At 34.8% G+C, this 13633-nt stretch overlaps 2 protein-coding genes across 2 annotated transcripts; one reads left to right on the top strand and one right to left on the bottom strand.

Moving 5' to 3' along the window:
* Positions 1 to 176: 176 nt before the first annotated feature.
* On the bottom strand, positions 177 to 1446 carry LOC136781282 (uncharacterized). Its single transcript, XM_066740132.1, has 4 exons — positions 1303 to 1446; positions 1191 to 1225; positions 843 to 1120; positions 177 to 770 (listed from the first exon to the last, which is right to left on the bottom strand). Exons 1-4 carry the CDS (start codon positions 1343 to 1345, stop codon positions 662 to 664), a joined length of 465 nt encoding a protein of 154 aa, XP_066596229.1. The 5' UTR covers positions 1346 to 1446; the 3' UTR covers positions 177 to 661.
* A 929-nt stretch (positions 1447 to 2375) lies between these two features.
* conv (convoluted) lies at positions 2376 to 9364 on the top strand. Its single transcript, XM_066740101.1, has 12 exons — positions 2376 to 2529; positions 5169 to 5424; positions 5504 to 5791; positions 5867 to 6104; positions 6185 to 6431; positions 6518 to 6772; positions 6865 to 7181; positions 7264 to 7561; positions 7757 to 8237; positions 8323 to 8586; positions 8654 to 8882; positions 8975 to 9364. Exons 2-12 carry the CDS (start codon positions 5175 to 5177, stop codon positions 9309 to 9311), a joined length of 3204 nt encoding a protein of 1067 aa, XP_066596198.1. The 5' UTR covers positions 2376 to 2529; positions 5169 to 5174; the 3' UTR covers positions 9312 to 9364.
* Positions 9365 to 13633: the final 4269 nt, after the last annotated feature.

The raw sequence follows: 13633 nt of genomic DNA, 5'->3' as shown, positions 1-13633 counted from the left end.
TTTACTTTTAAGTCACATCATTATCATTTAAGAATTAATACTGGCTATAGAAGCAGCTCTCTTATTTTGTATTTACGAAAATAAACGGTGTTTCTGTACTTATTCTTTCACATGCTTTAAATATTTCAATACATTACCATTGATTATAATACATTATAATGTCTTAAAAACTATGAAATGATAATAAGATGGTTCGTTTTTGGTAAATTGGGACTCGTCGTTTCGCGAGAATTTTTTTTTTTAGGATATCGTTTGATTGATTTGATTTTTAAGTTGGTATTTGATAGGAGAAGAAATGGCAAATTATGCAATGCCATAAATATTGAATTTATCTCGCAAGGTCAAGTTTATGGTAAGTCTGAGAATATTCTTGTGGTTGAAGGTCTCCCAGCAAGTTTTTATCCTTTCTTTCTATACTTCGCAGTAAATAAAGGATGAGAAAGTTGAAAAAAGAAAAGTTATCAAAGACAAGATTTTATGTAGGCACGCGAGTGTGGTGCATTGAGCTTGGTAAAGTATTCATGTTATTATGCTATTATATGTGTCTCGTGCAACCATGCACCAAGTCGTTACCAAGCCTTATCTATTCTATAAATTTTATCTAAATTAATGCATAGCTCAAAGGCGCTGATATTTATATTATTTTTTGCCTAATTTATTATCACTCCGGTTGTTTGAGAGGCTCCACCGATGGAATATTTTCTTCGTCTACGTTGATTCCATATTGTTCTGTGACGTCGTCGGAGAAGGGTAAATCATTCAAGAAATACCTGTAACATTCGACACTTAAGCTGCATCTCATAAAATATACTTCTTGTCAAAAATAAAATACGTAAATTTACCATTTTTCAGCAAATTGACAATCTACATTTTCTGCGTCTGAGCATATTTGCAACTTCTGATCGAACACTGTACCTAATGGACATATAACTGGAACTCCCAATCCAATATCGTCACAAATGTGAAAAATTGTACAATTATATTCGATATCCGCGTAAAAGCCCATGGATTTGTTTTCGCAAGTAAAATTGAAGATTAAGTTATGAAAAATATTGAACTCTTGAGAATCGCCTGTTAAATCTTCGTAGGTTTCCAAGCGAGTATTATCATGATGCTGCAACTGCGGTTGCGCAAAAAGATAAATAAAATCATTTTTGATAAATAATTTGGTAAGCTACTAATTCACTTACGATATTTTCTTCAGCTGTCAGTGAGCACGATGGATCTAATCGATAAATAAATAAAAAATAATCATGAGCAGAGTGTGTGACGTAAATGCTAAATAATTACAGCTGTGCTTACACGTTAATAAGATGAATATTATTGTAAAAATATATTGCCTCATATTTCACAAAGCGTGATGAATATCTTCCTTCAGTAATTCTTTATTTTTTCTAATTTCACTGCGATGCTTCAAATAACTTTCCTTCGGACGATAATGTCGGATTTTAGACAACTATTAGCAAAGACTATCAGGCGAGAACTAAATCTTTCAGTCTATTGAACGTATTATGGCACCGTTGATAATCGTTTTATTAGACATTTCCTCGTCAAGCAGCGCGATTTAAATTAGTGTAAAAAATTGCATCCTCTCGTTACAAAAATTAAATATAAATACCTTAATATTTTATATTTTTCATTTGCTAAACTTTTTTATTTTACATTTACAAAAATTGGTCATTTATTAGGAAACAATTAAAACGACTTGCGATATTATGGTTAATCCTCTTTATTAATAATTATAAGACACTAAATGATACTTGATATTACGAATGTTTAAAAAAAATTTAGTCACTGCTGTACCGGTTTTAAAGTCCTCTTTAAGTCGATGGTTTACCAATAGATGGCCTCTCTTTGCTCCTGCTTTAATCCACAAAGGCTAAAGAACTTTGGTAGGACGTGCATGACTTTCACTACCGCTTCGACCAATCGCACTCAAGCATGGGATGACTAACTTTCTTCTATTTCGAGCCATTCACCATTCAGCCTTAAAGTTTGGTATATAAAACATTGATCTCGAACGAAAGCAAAAACTATCCATAATTCACCAATCGATGTTTCGTAGCATTTTCGGAGTACATGTATTCGATAATGATAATAATAATTATAATGAAAAAACAGAAGAAGAAATGAAATTAAAGTACGATAAAATACTTGGCGTTCCGCAAGAAATAAAAATAAGAGCGATACAATAATGGGAGTTTATTAAAATAAAGATGTGTTCATTGGTATAAACTAGATGGCGACGATGAAAGCTGATTAAGTCTCAAGGAAGGACAGTACGTATCAACTGCCAATGGGAGGCCTAAGCCGCAAGGCGGCCTTTCTCCTCTCGTTCCAACCTCAGTTTTCACGGCAGCCTCATTCGAGAATCATACACAGAATGTTGCCAAGACAGTAAAGCGCAAAACCTGTTCTTACCTTTTTTCTATTTTCATTCCGAATTTCGACAAATATGTGAATTGTGCGAAAGAACTTTTTCAAATAAAGCAGTCCTCCTGTTATCGGGCTAGGGCAAAGTGCAATAAGGTAACGTCTCAAGTCACTTTATTCTTATACTTATTTATATCTAGTGTATTTATTAATTGCGATATATCAGTAATTAACAGATATTCAGTGGCTTTTTATATTTTTTTTACTAAATCTTCGTTTAAAACAACAATAATTAATTAAATGTGCTTTTCACGACGAGATTATTTATTTTATAAAGCAGTGTTAAATCATTGTTTTTACGTCGTTGGTTCCTTATTATAAATCCACAAATTTTTCATAGTTTTTTAGGGAGTAGAACTTTTTAATGCAAAATGTCAGCATTAACGGTTTAAAGATAATACGTTTTCTAGACTTATAGAGCACTGTACTTTTATAGCAATTTCAAAATGTCAAGAATTTACCAAGTTACTCAGTACTGGAAAATTTCTATAATCATTTAGAAGCTGTAACTCCATTTCATGGCCCGTTAGTTAGTTTCACAATGCGAATAAGCACGTGTTTTTCAATAATCCACGTGTAGTTTGTATAGTATAAGTGTGTTCACTGAGTAGCAAGATCAATGCGCGAATAAGTCATGCCTCTCTATGATTTTCTCTTATACAATATACATAAGTTAATAAGTTCAGACCTATATCGTACATTATTGAGATTGCTTTGGAAAAGACACATTGATTCGCTACAGCTTTGAATACTTTTATCGTTAAAAAATGACCAATCAAAAATTAAAATCCCATTCAGGAAATATGTGTTCGACGCGTTACTTTTTACCATATATTCCACACTTTACAAAATTACTCTATTATTGCCAAATACAAAGACGCAATTATAATTTCTCTATTCGCATTAATGCGTGGAACTGTAACATGAGAGCCTGAGGTATTGTATATATAGTAATACTATTTTACTTTAATTGGAAAACTCATCGAAAGTAGAGCGTGGAACGAACTTGTTTTTTCCATGGATTTAATAATTAATCTTTTTATTATTACTGCAGGGAAGTTGATTCTTCCCTTTCTTGTTAATTAATCTTCTTATACTTACACTTTGCATTATAAGACCTCGCTTCTCGTGTCTCTTGTATATTACACTATTAAACTCCATTTCTTTAATTGTCAATAATAAAAATATCGATAATAACAAAGCAGTGATATTTCCCTAGATCATAAATTCTGAAATCCACAAACGGAAACAAGTTTCACTTTCATCGTGCAATTGCCTCCTTCGTTTCTTGATTATTAACGCAATCATTCATTCTCCTTATCATTTTATCGTTTCCAAAGCAGAAGAATAAGCAATACTTCGGATCGTTGCCGGACGCTTTATCGATATACCATTTAGACAGCTATTTAGAGTGTTGCATTTGCCACTATCAATTTTTTGGCTCGATACCTTTGTTAGTCCGATTCGGTCCGTTGGCACACACAGGGACCAGTGCAAGTGAGGTCGAGCTGCAACGAGTGAAAGGAAGCCTTAATATCGGTACTTACTGAATATTGTGGAGCATATATAAACGCAGGGCATAGGTTTTTTCTCGATAAATGCGAAATCGGTGCATTGACATATGAAGGGAGTAGGAGGGGGGAGGGGGGGGGGGGGGGACAAATGTCGAATGACGTTGGAAGGAAAAGTCATAGACTCGAGCAGCATTTTACAGCAAAGGCTCGTTTCTTATTTCGCATTTTCCGGTCACGCCGAGCAAGCCAGAGGAACATTACGTTTCAAACACGTTACGTTAATATCTTTACCGTAAAACTGGGCCACGTTATTTTCCTTTACTAGGTTCGCCAAGTTCCCGAACTAACGACTGGTAAAAAGAGAGTTCTCGGGTTACTGGATCTCGTGCTTATCTTTATTCTCGACTATACCACAAAACCTGTGTATTCCACTCGTAATATATAATACCATATTGAAAGACAGCTTCTGGCAAATAATAGTAATAATTTTTAACACGATTCTCTCCACTGAACACTGTAATACTTATTCTAAAAATTATATTGGGAATGAAATATTGTAATGTGTACAGTTAAATGTTAATCGTTTATACAGAACGGGTTGTAAAATTATAGACGAGACGCGAGGATGAAACAGTATGGGTTTGTGAAATATATAGGTGGGTAAATAATGAAAGGACTGTGCGTTGAATAGAAACTGCATTAATCGTGGCAAGTGAAGCGAGATAATCTTGGCAAGTGGGTCATCGCTGCTCGATCAAGCATCGAGCACATCCGATCATCCGACTATCCAAGACGGTAAAAAAGGATTGATTCGCTAGAATAATCATTGCAAACCCACGTCATCGGACCCACCTGGTTAACGGTTAATTTTCTATGGAAATTTACGCACAATTACTCAGCTAGTTCATCGCAGTCACTGCAAACTCACGTAGGATGTCGTTTTTTGCTTGGAAAATAAAATAGGCACGTTTTTGGCTGGACACTGATATTTCAAGGCTCTGGCAGTTGTATTATTCGAGGTTCTTCGACTTCTTTAATTTAGGAATTAGAATCTCGCCCACCCAACACCTTCGTGGATCATTTCAATCGCGTAGGTTGCGTGTAAAATGAAATTTCTTTAAGGTCAATGACACTGAATGATGAGCATAAATATGACGTCTCGGTAAAAATGGTGTTGTATAAGTGTTTTAATAATTTAGCTTTTCTCGTTATTTCTTTTAGATAGATATGCTGATGTTACCATTACTGCTGGTCGTGGCTGTGCCCATTATGGGAGGCTACGTACCACCAGGACCAAGATTTCAATGTCCCAAAGAAAGTATCTATATTTATCCCTGCACCTGTCTTCGTGGTAGTGACAATGGCCTGTACATACACTGTGAGAATACCAATTTAGCCAGCTTGAGTTTAGCTTTTGCAAACCTGGGCAACGAGGGATTACCTATCGAAGAATTGATTTTGTACAAGTGTAATATAGGTAATTCAAGCTGCTTGCTTCCTATTGGAATTCTTGCTAGATTTAGGCTTAATACGTGGATTATTATTCTCTTTTTCAGAACGATTTTACGGACCAGCACTTTATCCTTTGGACGTTCGAGTTTTGAAATTTATCGATACTCCTCTGAGACTGATAGAAGAGCACAGCTTTCTCGGTGTCAATAGGACCTTGCAAGAGCTTCATGTTGAAAACAGCAATCTAGAAAAATTCCCAAAAGAAGCTTTACAGGTTCTGGGAAATCTGAGTCTGCTGAGGATCAGTGGTCACAGGATTTCGTCTTTGGCTAACAATATTTTTGCCGAAAGCGCGGTAACGTCTAAACTCGAGATATTAGAAATTAGCAATGGTAAATGATATTGCATATGTTTTTAAAATTCGTGTGAGAAATAAGAAAATCTTACTTAACATCTTTTCTTCTCAGGTACTTTAACTTCTTTGCCTGTGGAAATCTTTGCTCCGATGAAAAAGTTGAAAAGCTTGGATTTTCATGGTAATAAAATTAAGGATTTGAAGAGGAATCAATTTAAGGGGTTGAGGGATACAGAATTGCTCGATTTGTCTTACAATTTTATCGATAAATTGGATCCCTCTTATCTCTCTGATCTTACCAAAATGGGCTGGTGCAATTTATCCCATAATGCGATTCCTGATTTAAAAAGGTGTTACATTCCTCAAAAAGAATGTTTTAATATCATCTATAAGAAGAATAACGATTTTTAATGATATTTTTATCCAATAGGGGAACCTTTGCCAGAAATACGGTGCTAAAAGTTCTTAATCTGAGTTACAACAAAATTAAGAAATTAGATTCAAATACCTTTCGTGGTATGCGTTTTCTCAGAAGGTTATATTTGAGTGATAATCAGATCAACGACGTAGGTCGTGGCACTTTTGGATCTGTGACCAGGATTGGAACCATCGATTTATCCAGGAATTTTATTAAAAAAGTGGACTATCAAATGTTTCATCAGCTACAATACGCCGAGGTGAATATAATATCCCCTCTTCCAAAATAATAATTTAAAAAATCTGATCCATTCCACGAGTCAATCATTTATTTTATATTTTTTAGCTTTTGGATGTCTCGGAGAATCTCGTTACAGTGGTGGAGAAATTAGCATTCAAAGATTTGTATTTGGCAACCGTGAACCTCTCGCATAATCAAATAGCAACAATAGAACCAGGAGCATTCGAAAATTGTGCCAATATAACGGTTCTGGATCTAGGTTACAACAAATTGGAAAATATTTCAAAGTATTCCTTCGATAGTGCGACCTATGCAAATATCCTGCAATTAAGTTACAATATGCTGACTGCACTGAGTCAGGTAATATAGTATAGTTATAACTAAAACACTGCATTTTGCTATTTTCAACCTTATTAGATGAAATGACATTACTTCAAGTGATGAATTTTTAGGTTCCACTGCACAACATGACTGGCTTACGAGTTCTGAACGTTTCTAATAATTTAATTAGCTCTGTACCTAGAAACACGTTTCCAAAACTATACGAGCTTCATACCATAGATTTATCACACAACAATCTTTCAGAAATTCACAATGCAATTTTTCAAACTCTCTTCAGTTTGAGATTCTTAAATTTATCGCATAATTCTTTGGAGAAGATAAAACCGTCCACTTTTGGTCCACTGCCAACTCTTTTAGAATTAGACATGAGTTACAACTTGTTGAACGACGTTGCTCGTGGTAGTTTGACAAGATTGGCCAGCTGCAGGTAAATTTTCATTGATTTATTTACAACGAAATTCGAAGATAAATCAGTTTTGCTCTAATTTTTGTGCTCCTTCTTTCTTTAGGTCTTTGACGGTGAAGAATAATAAATTGACGAAAATCTTTCAACTTCCAATTTCGGTAGACTTTTTAGATTTTTCTGAAAATTTATTGGAGGAAATACCAGTGATAGATACTTGGCCAAGCATGAACGCTTTGCTTTCCTTGGACCTCTCGAGGAATCGACTAGCTGATAATCTAAGGCATGGCAGCTTCGACAACTTGTTGACCTTGAGGACCTTGAACCTAAAGGCTAACAATATTACAAAGCCCCCTTGGGAAGCCCTTAGCACCCTTAGCAGTTTACAATATTTGTACTTGCAAGTAAGTTTGTTATTATACAAGGTGCCGCAGCACGTGTATATGTCGACTATCTAAAATATTTCTGGTATTATTATAGCAATAATAAAATGACAAGGACAGTCTGAAACACCTTAATGGGGAGCTCATATATTATACAATATAATTTTTTTTTTTTTTTTTCAATGTACTGCACCAATCAAAATGATAATTTTTCAGGACAATCACATTACATCTTTGGATAAAGCAGCGTTTGGTCGTCTTCCTATAGTGTTCGAACTTAATCTAGCCAACAATCAAGTTCGCAATATATCGAACCGTGCCTTCGAAGGGCTCTTGCAGCTTTTAACGTTAAATTTGACGAGCAACAATATCAGTCATATTCCAAATGGAGCATTACAGGGTCTTGTTTCCCTCAGAACTCTTGATTTATCGCACAATAAACTGGAGAGAATCGACAACAAAACCCATGGCCTACTGGATGACTGCTTGTCTTTGGAGAAACTCAATATTAGCCATAATAAAATTTCTTTTATCAACAGAAAAACGTTGCCCAATGATCCATGGGTTCCTTATAGATTGAGAGAGGTCGACTTCTCCTACAATACTATGCCTGTTGTTACTTTTGATCTTGTTGCTGGATCGAAAAAAATTCAAGTCATGAATCTCAGTCATAACAGTATAAATGAAATTCGAAGATGTAAGGAATATAATTAAGAAATCACAAATTATATAGCATAAATAACATTTGACCGAATAAATAAGCGATTATTTGGCTATTTCAGATGTGATAGGAAACATGACGGCTCTTCGAACGTTGGATTTGTCTCACAATACTATAGACGATCTTTCAGGCCTAGACGTTTTTAATCCACCAACTAATTTAACTAATTTATATCTAAGTAATAATAAGTTGAGCCAATTACCTATGAAACGAATCGTGCAAATGCCAAATTTAAGGATTCTCGACGTATCGGACAACGAGATTCAAGTATTCGATCAAACATTCATGAAAATCATTGAGAACAATACAGTACTTCGTTACGAAGGTGCATAATAAATCATTTATTATTTTAAATTTGGCTTAAATTAATAAAAAAACAATCACTTATTTAGGTAACCCATTGGATTGCGATTGCCATGCACGACCACTGAAGAGATGGCTCAGTGCACAATTGAAATTACCATCAGAGTGGGCAAACGTGACCTGTGGAAGTCCTAGCTACGTCGCGAATAAGCCAATTTCAGAAGTTGAAGAGGAATTAATGGGCTGTGAAGAGAATGATATAAAGCCAGGTTCACCATTTGATATCACTCCAGATATTAAATATCGCAGTGTTGATTTGTTAGTATCAATAGACGAATTAATTATTTTAATTTGAATACAAAATTCACTTTGTATTTAATCACGACAAGAATCCAATTTATATTTTTTAGTGATGAAGAGGATAACAGCTGGAAGGCCAGCTGGTATGTTACGTCCAAAGAAGACATTGGTGATTTTTACGTGGTGGTGCGTGAAGTGGGTAGCAGTAAATCTGTGATCGAGAAGGACCTCGTTTACAGCGCAAGATCCTTCGGAATTAAGGATTTGTTACCAACTGGCAGGCACGAGCTGTGTGTTCTAGCAAGAGACTCCGAGGGTAACGTCAAACACTTCAGGAGCTCGCAGTGTCAAGTTTTAAGTAAACGCACTAGCAATTCTGTTATCTGGAAAGCTAGTATTTCACTCACATTATTGACAATTTCTTTGAATATCTTCATCTTCCAGTAAATTTTTTTTACATTGATTAAATTAACCTCGAATCATCGTTATTGTCATTATAACACTCACCGATTATTTTTGACATTTCGACAGTTTTAGAAATTATTATTTTATTGTATTCTGTGAATAATTACTGTACATAAGATGGCTTTGCTTCGATCAAGGCGTTGAACGCCCTGTATTTATTTCTGTAAAGTTTATTTTAATATATATATATATATATATATAAAATTTACCAAAACATCTCTATTATTTTTCGTTGGTTTTATATTAACGGGACACACACATTCACCGCATCACACGGGAATGTAAAACGGTAAAGAGTACAATAGATGCATTAGGACAATTAAGTACATTAAGATTACACAATAAGATTGTAATTGATCATTCAAGACATTAGTGGTAAAAGGTATTAACCAACAATGCTAAAAAAATTATTTAATACATATTTTAAAAGACCAAAATACAAAGTTAATCTCTAATTTAAAAAAAATCCTCTATATCAGTCGTCTCTTACAAAATTTCTTAACACCAAACATGTAATATTGCACATGCTGTATATAAGCAATGTTAAAATTATAATCTCGATTTATTTAAACCATTGAAAATCTCATTTAATGCATTATATTCTTCCACTAATGTCTTCAATTTAATTAATTTGAATAAATCGAAGGAGAAAAAGTATTGATAGAAAGAGAGAGAGAGAGAGAGAGAGAGATAAATCTATCATACCACAGAAAGAAAATCTGAAATACGTAAAAACCCAGAGGAGTGAAAAAAATACTATTATAATCTCCGCCAATGGCGAATAATAAGAACGAAGCTCAGATGTTACCAAAGCGTTAAATTCGCGAATAAATTCCTGAAATATTCGAGACGACAAATCTCTCACGGGTATCTGGCAGACCAAGCAGTGACTACTCACAGCTGGGCTAATGAAGTAGCGTGAGGTAGTTTGAAAAAATTCTCAAGGAAGTCAGCTGGTTATACTGTACGTATAGTAAGATTAGCTCATTATTCCACTGTTTATAATTAGAGTCCTTTCCTGCGGAGAATCCTCGGAGGATAAAGGAGGATACTAATGAGGACTGAATCGTGCAAGTGCGAGATTTCATCCTGGTTTTCCTGGATTTCCGCAAGGACCTTTCTGACAGATGAGATCTGTATCGTGTTGAACTTGGCAGCTGCTGGTGAACGTTCAATCTATGTAAATCAAGCTTGCTTTGCAATTATCCTGACTTATTTACACTTGTGATTCACACGTATCACCTTAAATTCCTGTTTCCGTGTAACGTGGTGTTAACGATTCTTAAAGCCATACACCGCTACGACCACTCGCAGCTTGGATAATACTCAATGGAATTCCAGCTAATTGGACGAATTACCGAGCAATCGCGAGAAATATCATTTTTCACCGACCAGCATTGTTTCGTTAATTGCTAGAAAATTGGTCCATTCATGCTCAACGCTCTTTTTAGGATTACATCGATCGTTTATCGATGACACCAACGCAGATATACTATACTCTCTAAACTGCAGCTTTGCAGGTAAAGTGTAACGGGACTCTGCAATGCCGAAGCAACCGCCCTGTATATATATATATATATATAACATTAATATTTATCTTCACCTTTGTACCGAAAGGAAGAAAATAATACATTTCTTTTGCTTCGATAGTTAATGATGCGAATATTTCTTGAACATTTTTCAACTCTTTATGAATTTCATACAAATTGCTCGTTAAAATGTATGAATGTGGAAAATATTGAGCTTTATCCCCCCCTCGAATGATATATAGATTTATACTTTGAAGTGGTGGTTATTTTTTAGTATAATGAGTGTATTACACCGATCGCACAGCACGAGATGGTAGCATTGACGACTCGAGCATTATAAAATATACTATATTCTCCAGTTTTCCTGCGGCTATGTGTATGTATATATATATATATATATATGTAAAGGGTTCTAAATGGATAGTGTAGAGACTATAAGTGGGTGTGAGATATGATACATTCTCTTAAATATCAGCCCCCCTCCTCTTATTTGTCCATAGATGGCTATAATTGAAACTTTACTCACTCGTAAAACATTTGACAGTGCGTACAATATTGCAATAATTATTTATACCAAGCAACAGTACACTATCGCTCGTAGGCATCTCTTGCCATCCTACAATCATTGACAGGTTAAAATTGCAATGTGTACTCGTCTTATTCTTTCAATAATTTTTTGCAATTTCTATGAGAATGGACTTGACAATGCAGCGTGCCGACTGTAACGAATTGCAAGACTTAACGCGTACATAAGAATCTCTTCTCTCCATTAAAGCTTGATAAACGATGGCGATTAAGCAAATGTAAATATTTCGAGTGCTTCCTCGTATTTGTAGTATAATGCACTTGAATAAATAGATCGATATTAATGTAAGGAAGTAAGTTTCTCGATAGTATAAATAAACCAGTAAATATACATATATATTATAAATTTCTAGTTATACTAAATTATATAAATTAAATATACTATATATAATAGACAATTTGGTTTTGCAAACATTAAAATTAGACAGACATGGTGGGTGTAAAGAGTCCTAAAATGTATGGTTGGATTACAAATAGTACAAATGGAATCAACCAAGACTGAGGATTATTCTTTTTTGGAGCACGATGAGTAAGTCGGAATAATGACAGAATATACAAAAATAACAGTGACTTGTGATAGATTGAATTGGAAATATCTCATTGAAGTTTAATTTTCCAACGACCAATTGAAACAGTGTTAATCCGTGTTCAAGATTTCGTTACGAAACAAGAGGCTTTCGCGCCAGGGACCGTTACGTTCTGGAATATATATATATATACAAAAATTAATAAGCAAAGAAAGTGCACAGCTGTGAATTTAGCATAACATGGAGCATAAGCGAAGTGTAATTAATTCAAAATCATGAATTTCTACGAAAATAGAGTCCTTTGGCCACTTGAAATAATTTTCTTTGCTTTGCACTTGCCGAGCCTCGAGACCCTCGATGAAGCTGCCCAGCAAGAACAAATTTACCTTCATCTCCTCGTCCGTCGCAACGACAACTGTCCAGCTTCGTTAATTACCTTATGAACCCTATCCCAATAGCACCTCGAGAAAATTACTGACAATCAGTCAGGAAATCAGTCAACCAACACGTTATTTCAAAAATAACTCCACGTATTTCCCTTTTCAATTCTTCATTCCACTTTAAATCGATTGTATCCTTATAAATTAATACAGTGAATTTTTCAAGCAAAAATTACATTTTCAATGTATTTTAATTAGATCTATAAAAATTGTATAAGAAAATTTTTATTATCTCCTGTTATTTCATATTCACCTGCACTGTTTTGGCTACGTATAACTATATAAGCTATTACATTCGAAGATGGGACTATGTACGACTGTACAAGGATTATTGAATCGTCTCGTAGAGAAATTTGTTGGAAAGGCAGTTTTCGTTGAATAATAAAGGATACGTGTCTTAAACCTTCAAATTGATTTCTGTCGCTTAGGAGGTATCGAGTAGCAAGAATCGTTTGCATACTCACTCCTCTTTGGGCAGTGACTCACGACGCATCCATGTAAGGCCCGTAGCTTCGTGGGGCCAGATACCTACGAAGAAACATTCTCCTTACGTACATCGCAAGCAAACGCAAATAAGAATGAAAGAACACACTAATTTTGGCCAGCAGGACCAGTTTCTCCAACCCAGACAGGATGCATTATTTCTCTTTCGCGCTATCACTCTCAATCCTCTTACTTAAAAACAAACGACAGGATTTTAAATCATTATTTTTCCTTATCCTCAGCCAACAATTATTGGAATTATTTTTCGTTAATCATTAGCACATTTTTCACGTATTTTTATGTGCTTGGAAAATAATATTTTTGATAGTTACAATAAAAAAATTGCTTGAATATAATAGTTCTTACGAGTTGTGAGTGGTTTTCCAGCATTCGTCTCGCAAGGATACTACTGAATCACTCGACTATTCTGTATTTAAGAGAGAGAGAGATACTGTGTAAAATAGGAAAGAGACGACTAAAAATTGTGGCTATATTTTTAATTCCATTAAACAGACTCTCTCATCGTGTTTCTTTGCAATGACTCAAAATCATCCCATTCGATTTCTTCGAGTATCGTGCGAGCAACTTGACGCATGTTCACCAACGCGAATCTTTTGTTGGTCAATGTCAGGAGCGTAAACTTGCAACACTCTTGAGTGGGCTATAAATTCACCTTGAGATATTAAAAAATTTTCTACATCCCAAAAGATCGATCGATAACTTTCACCGTTGATCGATCG

Source organism: Prorops nasuta, unplaced genomic scaffold, assembly GCF_024137725.1.
Source record: "Prorops nasuta isolate Cenicafe-Biocafe unplaced genomic scaffold, Cenicafe_Pnas_1.2 PNAS00022, whole genome shotgun sequence".
Lineage (NCBI taxonomy): Eukaryota > Metazoa > Arthropoda > Insecta > Hymenoptera > Bethylidae > Prorops > Prorops nasuta.
This window is presented reverse-complemented; position numbering and strand designations above follow the sequence as displayed.

What these genes read in the sequence shown, in the direction of transcription:
- conv (XM_066740101.1), top strand. Translation starts at nt 5,175, where the DNA reads ATGCTGATGTTACCATTACTGCTGGTCGTGGCTGTGCCCATTATGGGA. An exon ending in ATCAGCTACAATACGCCGAG is followed by an intron (nt 6,432 to 6,517) that starts GTGAATATAATA and finishes TATATTTTTTAG; the next exon opens with CTTTTGGATGTCTCGGAGAA. An exon ending in TATAAATGAAATTCGAAGAT is followed by an intron (nt 8,238 to 8,322) that starts GTAAGGAATATA and finishes TGGCTATTTCAG; the next exon opens with ATGTGATAGGAAACATGACG.
- LOC136781282 (XM_066740132.1), bottom strand. Translation starts at nt 1,345, where the DNA reads ATGAGGCAATATATTTTTACAATAATATTCATCTTATTAACGT. An exon ending in TGACAGCTGAAGAAAATATC is followed by an intron (nt 1,121 to 1,190) that starts GTAAGTGAATTA and finishes GCGCAACCGCAG; the next exon opens with TTGCAGCATCATGATAATAC. An exon ending in TGTCAATTTGCTGAAAAATG is followed by an intron (nt 771 to 842) that starts GTAAATTTACGT and finishes CGAATGTTACAG; the next exon opens with GTATTTCTTGAATGATTTAC.